Here is a 15,608-nt window from a genome sequence, read left to right on the forward strand (position 1 = left end):
CAATTTATTCCTAATTCCTATTTAAGTAAATATTTTATTCATCAAAAGTGTATAGGGTTTTTGGTTTTTATACTATCTTCCAACGGTTGGATTCCAACCACAAACCTAATATGTTTCATTTTCTTGAAAAAATGCATGTCCATCACCTAGGTTTAAGTACAAAATGTACAATACCTTTAAATTAGCAAAGGGTTACGTGTAAGTATAATTAATGCGAAGTTTATAATTATATCATTTATATATCAAATAGAAGGGAAAAAAGAGAGGGGAAAAAAGTACTAATGAGAAATAAAGGAAGAGGGCAATGAAATATGTAACCCGTGATCCATAATCAAAAGAACCCTGAACGTTGGCCGATGCCATAGGTGCTGCAAGACTGTTTCTTCCTGCACCTCCATATCTTCTTCTGGCACCTTCATACACAACATGAAAATAAAATTTTATCCTTCTTACGCCATTCCCATATAATAGCTTCCAGATTATGTAATCCGGAAACGCATTTGAAAAAAGACTTCCGGATTACATAATCCGGAAAGTAATCATGCATATGAAAAAAGACTTCTGGATTATATAATCCGGAAGCTGATTACAAATTTGAAAAATGACTTCTGGATTATGTAATCCGGAATATTACAGAGGGGTATTTTTGGAAATACGAAAATCTATGGAGGTGAGAGAAGAAGGTATGGAGGTGCAGGAAGAAGCAGCCGTGCTGCAACAAACAGAAAGACCACACGATGCAGCTCTTTTGGAAGGGTATCATTTGTTACAAACAAGACTATGTACTGGGCCAGCCCAACAGAATAGAAGAAAATGGGCCCTTCATTTAGGCCAATAGAAGCTGGTTGTTTCTTCCTGCACGCTAACAAACTTCTTCCTGCACCCCATCATTTTTTAAGAAGACTATTTAACCCTTTTAAAAATGATTTTCAGATTGTTCTTTCCGGAATATTTTTTGGAAAACATTTTATTAATTCCAAATAAAAAAAATGTGTTCCGGAAAGGATATTTCAGAATATGTTTTGTCTTCCAGATTTCCTAATTCTGGAAACATTTTTGCTAACGGAGCCTCATTCTGGAATTACCCAAAACTGTGAAAGGATATTTTCGATATTTCAAAGAATGTAGGGGTGCAGGAATAAAAATGTGGGATGCAGGAAGAAGCTTCCATAGAAGCTCTTTGCAAACCCCACAAAATTTTTAATAACTGATAAAAGAAGGATTTTGCTTTCTGCACACAATCAATTCTAATCTGCTCCCTATTACTGATGTAAAATAATAAAAGTGTCCTCTTTAGTTTTTAGATTTGTTTCCTGAACAACTTTCTGGAATTCTTAGAATGTTTTCAGATTGTCTTTTGAAATCTCTTTTCCAAACTATTATTTCGATTTTTTTTCCAAGAATCCAATTTTTATAATGTATTATTTGTATTTTAAATTTACCTTTTTAGAATTGAGATTTTTTTTTTCCACTTTCGTTCCAAAATTTCATTTTCAGGATGCAAAAGACTTTTTCAAATTTTCTTTTCTTCATTACTAAAAAATCATTAAAAATAGAAACTAATTTCACTGACAAAAGTAATTAATTATTATATTAATTAAATTACATATTATTTTATATACTAACAAATTATTAATATATAATTAATAATATCTAATTTAGTCAATATAATAATTAATTATTTTTTTTAAAATTAATTTTTATGTAATAATTAGTGTAATATTTTATTTAATAATTATTTTAAATTTTAAATTAATTTAATTAAATATTAATTTAAAATATAAAATAATTAATAACTAAAATCTTAATAATTAACGTTACATACTAATTTAGTAAATATTTTCTAATTTTTTGTTAATAACATAAATTATTTGAGATACTAATAGTTTTTATTTATAAAATAATATTAACTTAATTAATATAATAATTAATTTTTTTATTTTTAAATCAAGTAATATTTAATGATTTGATTGTAATAATATTTTAAAAATATTTAGAAAAAACTTTGACATTCAAAGTACAAACTACGAAGAAAGCATGTTATGTACCGCATAAAAAAAAACTGATTTTTTTATTGGGTATTCTTGCCGGAGAAACAACTTTAAAATCATTAATTTTAATCAAATGAAAACGATGGTAAGCATGGAGCTGAAAAATGAAAATAAAATATTGAAAAATAATCATAGATTACACTTTTTTAAAGTTCAAGGACTTAATTTTTAATAAAGCAATCTAGATTTAAATTATTATCTCAAACACATAGTTGATTTTCAATAGGGTTCGAGTTTTATGTATAAAAAAATGTGATTAAAAAACTTTAATTAATATAATCTACCGATTTTAACAGTGATTAGTTATCAATAAATATTATCCCAATAGTATGTTTACAGGTATTCTAAATGAGATCATCAGTCCCGACTTAGTAGAACATAATTAATTTCTTAACAGTGGATTATGAGAAAGCCATGAAAAAAAAGTCAAAGTCAAGCAGGAGAAGAAAACAAATGAATAAATAATATACCACAAATACAACATTTCACTCACATTTTATGTTGTTGGTTCAACATTTAAAAAGTAAGTAGATGTCAACCCATGCCAGACACGGGTTTATATTTAAAATATTCAACAACATTATTTAAAAAAAATTAAGCAACTTTTTGTTTTATTAAAATAACAAAGATAAAAAGTATGATTATAGATATGATTGTAACGACTCGAGGTAATTTAACTGAAGATTGAAGAATGGCAAGTAGAAGAGAAGGTTAGGTAGGAGGGATGGAAGATAACACAAATGTTGTGTCAATGACTATGTTGATGATATTGTAGGAGGAATTTGAAACTTTAAAGAAAAACAATGAAGAAAAGATGAGTATGTTAAGAGCCGAAAACTCGTATATGAAGTAAAAGTTAAATGAAGAAACAGTTTTAAATACAACTTCTTTAGAAATTGTTGAACCTAGGAGACTTATTCATCAAAGTACATATAATGAGACAAGTTTTAAAGCAACACAAAAAAGGCGACAAGAAACATCAAACACATTTTTTGAAACATCTATCAGAAAACATCCCTTCTCGAAAGCGATTATAGAAACATCATTGCCTGATAACTGGAAGAATCCAACCATGGAAAAGTATGATGGAAGTACAGATCCTGATGAGCATATAGCAATTTACACAACATAAATCAGCTTGTATACATGGAATGATGTCATTCTTTGTCAGGTATTCCAACAACATTAAGGGGAGCGGCGTTAAGTTGGTTTACTCGTTTGCCTCCATTATCCATAGACTATTTTGATACAGTTGTTGAGAAATTTGGAGCACAATTTGCTACAAATCGACCACACCATTTGACTTCAATTGCCCAGTCAATATAAGGCAAAAAAAAGGAGAAGCGCTTAGGTTGTTCATGGAACGATTTGGAAAGTTTGCACTGAGTATATGCAATCTAAGTCCGGAAGTGACAATGCATCATATGATCACGACATTAAGGTCGGGACCTTTTGTCGATGGCCTTTGTAAGAAACCAGCTACTAATCTCGATTAGTTAGACAATGAGCTGCAAAGTTTATGCAGATGGAGGAGTTGAGGGATTTTAGAAATCAAGTGAGAGCAAACGGTTGAAATTTTAGAAACAAACTAAGAGAGAAAGAGGTTAGCAATATAGAAGGATAAAAGAAGGGCCTCATGGACCAAAATTCCCGCAATATACACCTTTGAGTACTAACTGAGCTCGAATATTACAAGAAGCGTTGACGACAGAGATAATACCAACACCTAGAAAGGCTCGAACGCCAGAAAGAGCTGATCAAAGCAAACATTGTCAATATCAAATAAATCATGGTCATCACACAAAAGAATGTATAGCATTGAAAGACCGAATAAAAGAACTGGTCTAAGTTAGATAATTAAAGTGTTTTGTAAGAGACAAATGAATGTCTAGAAGGGGGAGAAGTCCATAGCATATGAAGAGAAGGTATGGGAATAGAGAGAAGAGAGATATGATAGAAGAGATGAAAGAATGGAATAAAGGGTAGAAAGAAGAGAAGAGAATCAGAGGAATTGTCAAAGTCCTCAAAGGAGAAAAAGCCAAGAGCGAAGTTTAGGAAGGCCTGTTAGAGAATTTATTGTTACAATTTCAAGAGGACTTGCTATCGTCTTCTAGAAAGAAACACTTGAGAAATGTTCGGACAGTACATTTAGTTTTTAAATAAAGAAGTATGTCGCCAATCATGTTTACTAATGACTTTCAAGCAATTGATCCAGATCAAGATGATCCCATGGTGATTACGGTGGAAATAACAGAGTATGCGATTATGAAAACTTTGGTAGATCAAGGAAGTTTTGTTGATATTCTGTTCTGGGAGACATTTCAAAAATTAAATTTGGGGAAAGAAGATATTACGCCACACCGAGACCAGATAATTGGCTTTTTGAGTGAGAGGGTAGATACAAAGGGGTATATAGATTTAAAGACCACGTTTGGAATGGGAAATGTGAGGAAAACAATCAAGATTAGATACCTAGTTGTGGAGGCAAACACTTGATATAATATTTTGTTGGGGAGGTCCTATTAAACAAATTATGAGCTATAGTGTCAACACCACACACTTAGCTATGAAGTTTCCAACTGAAAACAGGAGAAATCACAACTATTTATGTTGATTAACGAGCAACAAAGGAATGTTATATGGCAAGCCTTAAAATGGTTCAGGAACCGAGAATAATAAGAAGTAGAGAAGAAGAAAGAAATTTAATAGCAATGTTTGATTTAGATATGAGAATGCATAATGAAGAAAGAATAGAGCCATAAGAAGAAACAATATTGATCTAACTAGGAGAAGACGAGAAACATTACACTTATATTAGGGGGAGTATACTTGAAGATTTGATGAAAGAATTGGTTAAAATCTAGAAAAAAAAAGAATTTGTTTGCATGGAGTGTTACATATATACTTAGAATTAATCCCACAAGTTGTCTTTGTGTGGAGAAGCTAAGCCGATATCACAAAAGAGAAGGAGGATGGTGAAGAGAAGAGAAGAGCGACTTTGGAAGAAACTGAGAAGTTGTTATAATCTGGGTTTATCCAAGAAATTCAATATACCACATGGTTGGCGAATGTGGTGTTGGTAAAGAAGTCAAGTGGAAAGTGGAGAATGTGCATTGATTATACGGATCTAAACAAGGCTTGTCCGAAAGATTCATATTCGTTACCCAGTATTGAGCGATTAGTAGATGGAGCATCTGGTCAAGCAATGTTGAGTTTTCTTGATGCCTATTCTGGGTATAATTAGATACATATGTATGGACCTGATATACTGAAAACAAATTTTACTACAAAGGTAGCTAATTATTTTTATAAAGCCATGCCTTTTAGATTGAAAAATGCGGGGACAACATATCAAAGATTGATGGATAAGGTGTTTAAAGAGCAAATTGGGAGAAATATGGAGGTTTATGTAGATGAGATGATTATCAAGTCATGTGAAGTTGAAAATCATGCTAAAGATTTCGAGGAAGTGTTTACAAAAATAAGAAAGTATGATATAAGGTTGAATCCAGATAAGTGTGTTTTCGCTGTGAAAGGAGGAAAGTTTGTAGAATTTATGTGAGGAAATCAAAGAAAATGCAAAGGAAGCTAGAGGAACAATCAAAGTATAAGTGTATAAGTGTATCTTTTGGAATAAGATATGAACTGAGAGGAACAATCAAAGTATAATCACTTGTAGATTTCATCATCGAGTTGTCGACAACACCGTTTGAAGAAGAAACATGAATTTTATATGTAGATGGATCATCGAATAAAAAAGGAAGCGGAGTAGGAATAGTATTGGAAGGACCGAGACATTTTCAACTTGAATTATCTTTAAGATTTAAGTTCAAAACTCGAATAATCAAGCGTAATATGAAGCTTTAATTGCAGGTTTAATTCTTGCCAGAGATATGGGAGCCATCAAGATCATTTGTAAAAGGAATTCTCAATTGACTGTGGAACACATAAAAAGGGAGTACCAATTAAAAGATCTTTAGTTGTTACAATATTATCATAAAGTTATAAATATAATGCAAAAGTTCAGCAAAGTAGACATTGAACATATTTCCAGAGAACATAACTCAATAGCAGATTCTTTGTCCAAGTTAGCCAGTTACAAACAACAAACTCAACATAATTCAATCATACAACAAACCATGAATAGTTCGACAGTTGGGGTAGAAAAGTGTTTGACAACGACTACAACTAAAGATGATTGGATTAAAATTTACAGAGAATTTATAAAAAAATCAAAAGCAAGGTGTCGAGAATGATGTAAATATTGCAAGAAAAGAGGCAAAGTTTGTTATGATAAGAGATTATCTATACAAAAGAGAACATTCAACCCCATTGTTGAAATGCCTTTCACAAGGACAAGCCAAATACATCCCCTAAGAGTTACATGAAGGACTTTGTTGATTACATTGTGGTGCTCGAACGATGGCAACAAAGGTCTTACGTGCCGAATATTATTGGCCAACAGTACGAGAAGATTGCAATGCATTTGTAAGGTCTTGTAAGAAATTTCAAGAATTCAACAATCTCAATCATATACCATCTCAAGAGTTACAAGGAATCATTTCACCATGGCCATTTGCAAAATGGGGAATGGATATCTTGGGTCCATTTCCCCCGGGACGAGGTCAAACAAATTTTTTAATTATGGCAATAGATTATTTCACAAAATTGATAGAAGCAGAAGCAATGACAAGAATAACAACCCAACAAGTCCAAACTTTTGTTTGGAGAAATATTTTTTGTAGATTTAGTATACCACATACCATGATAACTAACAATGGCTGATAAAAAAAACTTATGGAATTCTATGCAGATTTGAGAATCAAGCTGATAACAAGCTCAGTTGAACACCTACAAAAAAATGGACAAGCAGAGTCCGCCAAAAAAGTCATACCCAGTCAATTAAGAAGAAGACTTGGAAATGCTAAAGCATTATGGATAGAAAAACTACCAGAATTATTATGGGCCTACAAATGTACATCGGAAACATCAACTAGAGAAACTCCATTCAATCTTACATATGAAGCTGATGCAATGATGCCGGTAGAAGTGGGAGAGTCAACACTACGAAGACAAATTGAAAATTTGGGAATAAATGATGAATGTCTCAGAGAAGACTTATATTTACTAGAAGAACTCCGAGAGAAGGCAAAGATTAGAGAAGAAGCTGTAAAACAAAGAGCAGCAAAAAGATTCAATGCTAAAGTCAAACCAAGAACTTTTAATTAAGGAGATTTAGTGTGGAAAATGAGGACGAAAGCAAGAAAAGATCCAACTCAAGGAAAGTTTGCATCAAATTGGGAAGGACCATTTAGAGTGATTGAAAACCTACAAAACGATGCTTACAGACTTGAACAATTGGATGGAAAAGTAATTCCGAGAACATGGAATGCAAGTCATTTGAAGTTCTATTTCAATTAAAAGTTGTAAATCTTGTTTGAAGACAATCAATCAATGTACATACTGCCTCTTGGTTAAGGAAGTTTTTCACTCCAAGTGAATCCCTCTTGAGATGGTATCACATCAAATGAAGTAACTTACAAAATTATATTCTTACTTTCTTACTCAAGGCAAATGAATGAAAAACTACAAGCTCTCGGTCATGGAAGTTTTCACCAAAGTGAATCCCTCCCAAGAGAAATTTGTCTTTATTAATTTAAAGCTCTCGGTCTAAGAAGTTTTTGTTGAAGATGGTTGCTGCCCCTTCAAGACATGTGTTTGATGAAGCCATTTGTGTAAATTTCATTTGTATTTACATTTGCTTTAAGAATGTCTTAGGTATAGTTTAGAGTAGGCTTTTTGCTAGGTAACTCACCTCTTAACCTCTGACCATGTGATAAGAGCAAACACAAGTTTTATGAAACTGTTTTTCACATGTTTTGCAACAATTTCCTTACTGCATAAAAAATGAATCTGTTCTTGTCTAAATGAATAGATTATTTTCTTATGCTGATGCCTTGATTAAGTGTTTTTGAAAATCATGTTTTGGGCATCAAGTATTTTAACAAATTCTTCATTCCATCAAAACGACTGTGTTTCAATTGTTAAGAAGTTTTTGTTATCGTTTTGAAAATAAATCTGTTCATATGTAATGAATAGATTCTTTTTTGTCTGGTGCCATGTTTACCTTAAAAGGATTTTTACGTTTTATCCTTACACCAGGGTGTTTGACTAAGTCTCCTTCACATAACAAATTCTCTATCTGCCTTTGAAAATAAATCTGTTCATTTTATTTTCAATCTGTTATTTTTATAACAGCTTTAACTTTTTTTTGAAAATCTGTTATAAGATGTTTTTCTATAAAAGGAGAGTTTGTTCCTGCGTTTAAAAATTAATCATACAATTGATAAAACAAGTTTACAGTAGAGAAATAAGGATTTTCAAAGGATTAGCATGTGTTCTTAAAAGATTTTCCAAATCACAAATTGTGCTTGTTCTTAGTTGACTCTAAGACTTGGTTAGAGGTGCTGCTACTGTGTGAGCAATCTGTTCTACTGGTCTAAGGCAGATTTTTGCATTCTCTATCAGGTGTATTCGTTTCATATTTCAAATTCTTGTAAAGTGTGATTGTAAACTCTTCTTGATAGTGTTTCTTGAAGAGTGTGTGTGCTGAAATAGTGTTTTTCAGCAAGTGTGCCAAGATTCTTGTAGGGTTCAAGAACAGTGGCTGTGTAAATGTGTTTGGTACGTTTGTTTAGTGGATTTCACCTTGGATTAGGTGAGACTGGATGTAGCTCATTTGAGTGAATCAGTATAATTGTTGTGTGTTCAATTTCTCTTCATCCATGCACTCGGTTCTTGCTTATCTGTTAATCTGTCAGAAATTGAATCTGTTTCAATTAAAAATAAATCTGTTCTCTCTAGGCTTGTTCATTCTGTTCTTATTTTTTGGAAAATTAGTTTGGTTCTGTTAAGAAGATATATGATCTGTTAAATACAACTGGAACAGTTTAATTGTGATAGGTTACCCAATTGATTGTCAAGCTAGTAATTGAACCTTTATCACTTGCTTAAAAAGTTGGAGGTCACTGATTTTGTTTTTCATAATATCCTCTTAAAATCAGTGTGTGTATAGCTTGCAAATCAATCTGCATAACTTCAAGAATTACTTAGCAGGTATAATCGTTTTGAATACATAAACAGTGTAAAAATAAATCTGTTCATTACTAAATAAATCGATTTATTTTTGTGTACTGTAATAAAATTTGAATCTGTGCGAAAGTTTTAAAAGGTCAATTCACCCCCCCTCTTGAACTTTGACACTATTGAACCCAACGTTTTCACCAAAGTGAATCCCTCCGAGAGAAAATTCTTCTCGAATAAAAGTTCTTAGCCTAGGAAGTCTGCACTAAAGTGAATCCCACCCGAGAGAAACTTCTTGCTCAATAAATAAAAAGCTCTCGACTTAGGAAGTTTTCACCCAAGTGAACCCCTCTCGAGAGAAATCCATCTTCAATAAATAAAAAGCTCTTAGCTTAGGAAGTTTTCACCAAAGTGAATCCCCTTGAGAGAAAGTCATCTTAAATAAATAAAAAAACTCCCTACTTAGGAAGTTGTCACCAAAGTGAATCCCTTCTGAGAGAAATCCATCTTCATTATAGAAAAAGCTTTTGACTTAGGAAATTTTCATCAAAGTGAATCCCTCTCGAGAGAAATCCTTCTTCATTATACAAAAAGCTCTCAACTTATGATGTTTTTGTTAGAATTAAAGGCTTTAAACAAGAAGGGGGTGAATTGTTTAATGAAAGATTTTCGAAAATACTGGACACGAATGAAGATTAATGAAGAAGCATAGAACAAGCAATCAGATCAACCAAGAAACAAAATTGTTTTTAATTGATTCCAGAAAATCAACCGGTTGTTTATGCGAATCAACCGATTGTTTTTATCAGCAATTTGTAAAAACACAGTTCAAATAGTTTTAAGGAATGAGGGATAGAGACATTCATACACAATGTTTATACCGGTTTACTCTTACACCAAGAGCTACATCTAGTCCCTAGAAACCCCTGGGTATTCCACTAAGTAATCAACCACAACTTACAACACACAAACACCAAAGAGGTGATCTTGAACCCTTCAAGAACACACAACCTCTTTGATACACAAATACTACACCCTCTTTGATACACAAATACTACACCCTCTTTGATACACAAACACTACAAGTCAGAATACCCTTTGATTGTAGACACCAGTACCTTACAAGTTTAACAAAATATGAAATGAATTACAAGTAAGAACAGGAAAGATCACACCTGATACAAAAGGATTACAGCAGTTCCTATTCCACTCTTAACCAAAGCAAAGCCTTAAGCAATCTTGCAATCTTGGAAACCTTTAATCTTTCTAGTAATTTGATCTCTCTTCCTTTTTCAGAGATGTAAACACTAGTTTTATGGCCTAAAAAATATCTGTTTAAGACTTTTAATCAGGGCCCGAAACAGTTTAGAATCATGCAAAACAAATTTACCAGACTTAACCAATTCTGTTAAGAATTTTAAAAAACAATCAATTGACAAATCGATTCAATCGATTGAATTGGTCTTGACTGTGAGGTCAAACAATTTCAACTTTTCCAAATCCTTTTCAAAACCACTAAGTGTAAAACAACCGATTGAAACGATAAATCAACAGGTTGTTTTTCACTACTTTGAAAAACACTTTTCTTTTGAAAGAACTTGATTGATTCATTTTTGGATTAAGCTAAGAGTGGATTGACAAATTCTAATCTACCTAGAACCCATGCCCACAAGCACCAACCTAGTCTTCAATCAATCTTCTTGGATTTGGAGACATCAAAGCTTTAAGTTCAATAGTTTTCAACAAAGTGAATCTGTCCCGAGAGATATCCATCTTACTATACAAAAAGGTTTCAATGTAAGAAGTTTTTCACCAAAGATGATACAATCCAAGCCAACAAGGAGATGACCAAGGACTCAAATTACCATTCACACTTTGCGAAGTCATCTCAACTTTTAAGTGAAGACCCCACCAAGGATCTAACAGACCTCACCAAAAGGAGAAATAGACAAAGATGAGAACATCAAATGTTCTTCCTTCTGGTCTTCTTAAGAATAAAACAAGTTGTAAATAAAATGGGCTTACTTTAGGGGTCCAAATAGCAAGATAGGCTAGAATAGGTGCCTTTAGCATAATAGGGGGTGTAATTATCATTTTAGCTTGTTTTTTACCTAGTTTCTAGAAGAAGTGGCCTAAGGTGTGGTTTTGACTTAGTCAAACCCTAAAGGCAGCCCCTCACACATTTAACATCCTACCCTTGCTTCTTGTTTTCCAAGGCACCATCTCCTATAAATAGGGTGTCTTACTCCATGTATTTACATGTTGAATTTGATTAGAAAAGTTACAATGCACAAATTGTGTGAGGTGTTTGTGAGGCTTGTTTCCTCTTAACATTAGGTCTCATCTTGAGTGATTGGAGACCTCTCAAGTGGCAGCCATCTCACTTGCCTTGGAGGAAGACCACACTCCAAGTGGCATGATCAACTCTCTTCTATCTCCTAAGCATTTTCCTTCCTTCATCTCTTCCATTTTTTTCCATTACTCCATTTATCTTTGTGTTCTTATATTCTTATTGTCTTCCATTGTCAATTCGGTTTCCATCATGCTTTTATGTTTTCTTCCATGTTCATTTAATTTCCGCCCTTCATCATCAATCACCATATACTTGTACTTTTCATTTGCCCTCTAGAAGTGAACTTTCACACTTACTTAATAACTTGGGGATCTTCCATGTTCGTGTCTAGTGGGGATCTTCTTTGAGTTCTCACCATATAATTGATAAAATCTCAATCCTAAGTAAAGTGTCACATCTAAAATGGCTAAATCTAAAATAAACTCACATCAAAAGATCCATTCCATTACTTGGCGAATAGACTACTTTATATTCATTTCGCTAAACTGAAAATATTTCTTAAGTTGTTGGCTTAAAATTCTGATAATTTTCATAATTCTTTATTTCGCAAGCCGGAAGTTCAAGTAAGTTAACTTCTTTTTAAGTATTTGAACAATATTACTTGTTTGGTGAAGGCAAAATAGTAATAAAGAAACCATTAATATTAAAACGGACAAGTCTAAATGCCTGAACCAACATTACAAATGTTTGACAAATAAAGTCAAACCAATTAACAAAAATCGAAAACTAATGGTCAAAAGACACACAAAAAAGAAAAAACTAAGCTAGTTAAATATCTACAATATCATCTTCAACGTTGGCGACATCACCTTCACCTTCTTCTTCATAAGGAATTTCTTTATGTGAAAATCCTTTTGAACATCAAATTTTCCTTTATTAAGTGAAATTTTGTAAAAATACTTGGCCTATTGAAGAGCTTTTGAAGAAACAAGCTTGTGTTGCTCTATTACAAAACTCTAAGCTTCATCTAACTCTTTCTCTAACAGAACTATTTTTTCGGCATCAACTTGCTTAGAAGAGGACAAATCATTCAAAACTTTTTTCAAATTTTCATTTTCGGTTTGCAAAGAAAGTCTTTCAGCAATCAAGGCTGTGATTTCATCCTTCAAAGCTTCTTTTTCGACATCACAACGAGAGTGAACATCCAAAATTTCTTTAACTTGAGCTAGCAAAGTCGTGTTCGTATCAAGAGAAGATTAAAGCGTCTTTCCAGATTTTCATGCTCAGTAGAAGAGATACCATTCCTGATCTTTTCTTTCAATCTTTTACAAATCAACAAAGACCAATAGAAAGTTCAATAGTTGCATGCGCTAATGAAGGAATTGTTGTTGAATGAAAGACTTGTGTTTTTGGTCCACTTAAATTAAAACTAACAGATTCTAAAAGCCTCATAGAAGGACCAAAGAGACTTTCAGAAAGAGGTTGTGAAGAATCGTCAGCACCATGACGATGACGCCTAGGTGATGAATGAGAGTGTCGACCACTCTTATCTCTTTTCCTAGATTTCTTTTGAGGTTCAAGATGAGTGGTTGCAGGAATAGGATTAACACGAGTGATAGGTGTTACAACTTCAACTTTTGCTCTCGGTTCAGGAGTAGAACCACTCAGTCTATTCATAAGCTTTTGAAAATAAGCTTTACCTTTTGGATGAACAAAAGCCATCAAACCTACAATTCAAGAGAAAACATAGCAATGTTAAAATCCAGTTATAAAAACAAGAATATTAGAAAAAATGCATACCGTTGAAGTTACTTTCCAGTTTGGGGGAGAGGTAGATTCGTAGCAAACTATGAGTAGGAAGCTTCTGGGATAAGTGATCTAAAATTGAAAGGACTTGCAAACATTTTGGCTGTTAGAATTAGAGGCCTTAAACAAGAGGAAGGTGAATTTTTGGGAATTTTTTGCAAGTATTGAAGGTATAGTGAAAAAGCTATGAAGAAACAATGAATTAAATACTCGTTTAGCCAAGTAGAAAACTGTTTTTAAGTTTGATTAAGAAAATCAACATGTTGTTTTTACGAAACAACTGGTTGTTTATACTAGCAGTTTTAAAAAACAAAGATAAAACAGTTTAATGAGTGTAGGGATAGAGAGATTCACATAAGATGTTAATATTGGTTCACTCTTAACCAAGAGCTACATCCAGTCCTCAGCTAACCACTGAGAAATCATTATGTAATCAAACCTAGATTACAAACCACACACCAAGAGTGATGATCTTGAACCCCTCAAGAACACACGCAACTCCTTGGCAAACCACACAATTTTCAGAACAACCCTCTGAAACTGCACCACACTAAATCACACAGAAATACAATGTTCAAGAAAAGAAAGAAACAAAATACACTTGGATTATCCAAAGATTAAAGTTCAGAATACAAGACCCAATCCTATTCAACACTTGAGATGATCCAAAAGCTCTTTGAAATCTTGAAAAGTGATTTTGATTAATCTCTCTTTCTTAGTTCAAGAATAGAAGCATAAAACAACCTTTTTATACTCCAATCAAATGGTCAAAGCATTTAAATCAAAAACCAAAAGCTGTTAGGACCATTAAAAAACAGTTCAACCAACTTAAGAAAATTCTGTTAAGGTTTTTAGAAAAACAATCGATTGAATTCACGAATCAATCAATTGAATCAGCTTGACAACAAAGTCAAGCTGTCCAAACTCATTTTAAAAACAACTAAGTGTTAAACAATCGGTTGAATCGACATTTCAATATGTTGAAATTTCACACTCTTTAGAAAACACATATTTTTTCAAAGAGATTAAGATTCAATTAACCTTGGATCATCTTAAAGAGTGAATTAACAGTTCAAAGACTACTAGACACACACACAACCAACAACAAGGTCTTCAAGTATTCCTCTTGGATTTGGAGACATCAAAGCTACTTGTTCAACATCGGCTTCATTGAATGGCGCGACCAAAAGTTGAATTTTAAAGGAATGTTAGTCTAATAAAAAGGAAATTTTGGAACATCTCCATCATAAAAATATTTTCTCCCAGCTTCTTCTATAAGAATTTTAAAAAAAATCCTCCTTTAAAATTTGTATAAGAAGAAGTAAAAGGTGATAATAAGCAAGTCTTAGACTAACTAATCAAGGATAACCAACCGGAACGCTTGTCAGGCCGAGAGATATAAAAGTAAAAAAAAACTTCAAGAGTAGGAGTTAAAGAAAGATATTTACAAACGATCTGAAAGGCTTGTAGTGAAACTCAACTATTATGATGCAGTTGGGTGGGAGCTACATTCAAAAGACGAAGAACACCCATTTGGAGTTCATCCAGGGGAAACCGAACATGAATGTCGATAAACAGACACTCGTAGAAATAAAAATAAAAATCACAAGACTCACTTTCACGACCATGACAAGCATTGTCAATAGCCCAACAATGTCAAAAAGATATAACATCTTCAGTGTCTTAAGGGGAGTAAATGGAAATATTTTGACAAAAAACTACGAAGAGTTGAAGACCAACGATACCGTGAAAAATACTCTCGAACTCTATAATCAATCGATTTATAAACTCATCTTAAACTCCAATTTTCTTTCGCCCTTTCGGCCCGATGTTCAGCTTCTATATCAAGAGAATCTTCACTTGAAGGCAAACCGAAAGAAGCTTTATTTCTTGAAACTGATATAGTTGTAGATGAAGCGTAATGAACATTCCTACCAATCTCTTCAACTACTCTCTCGGCAACTTGATCACTTGTGCTCGAAAACTATGAATCCCCATCAAAACCGGAAATACAGCTTGAAGAAGACATAATACCTTCTTAAAAATCTTGCAAAAATACTTCTCGTCCACAACAAAAGCAGTGGGTCATTGTCATGAAGGAAAATCTATTTATAGAAGTAAATAATCTTTGGCAAACGAAACGATGCAATTTCTTAATCGCTAGATTCAAATGCATCCTATGGCCAAGGTTGAGAGACACTTCAAATCAATGCCAATATTAATCATCACGCATGCGAATCAACACAATTTTTCGTACAGTTGCATTTAATGTAAAAGATATTATAAATACAAAAATGGTAACATTATTAAAAAAAATAAAAAATTATGAGAATTCTTATCGACATTTTGTCATTCCAAAATACATGGTCGAAAGG

The 15,608-nt window shown here is 32.9% G+C and overlaps 1 protein-coding gene across 1 annotated transcript; it reads left to right on the top strand.

The window, feature by feature from the left end:
• The first annotated feature begins 6,848 nt into the window (after window positions 1-6,848).
• LOC150028031 (uncharacterized) lies at window positions 6,849-7,280 on the top strand. Its single transcript, XM_090301017.1, has one exon. It carries the CDS (start codon window positions 6,849-6,851, stop codon window positions 7,278-7,280), a length of 432 nt encoding a protein of 143 aa, XP_090157143.1.
• Window positions 7,281-15,608: the final 8,328 nt, after the last annotated feature.

Source organism: Phaseolus vulgaris, chromosome 4 (genome assembly GCF_051622355.1).
Source record: "Phaseolus vulgaris cultivar YP4 chromosome 4, ASM5162235v1, whole genome shotgun sequence".
NCBI lineage: Eukaryota > Viridiplantae > Streptophyta > Magnoliopsida > Fabales > Fabaceae > Phaseolus > Phaseolus vulgaris.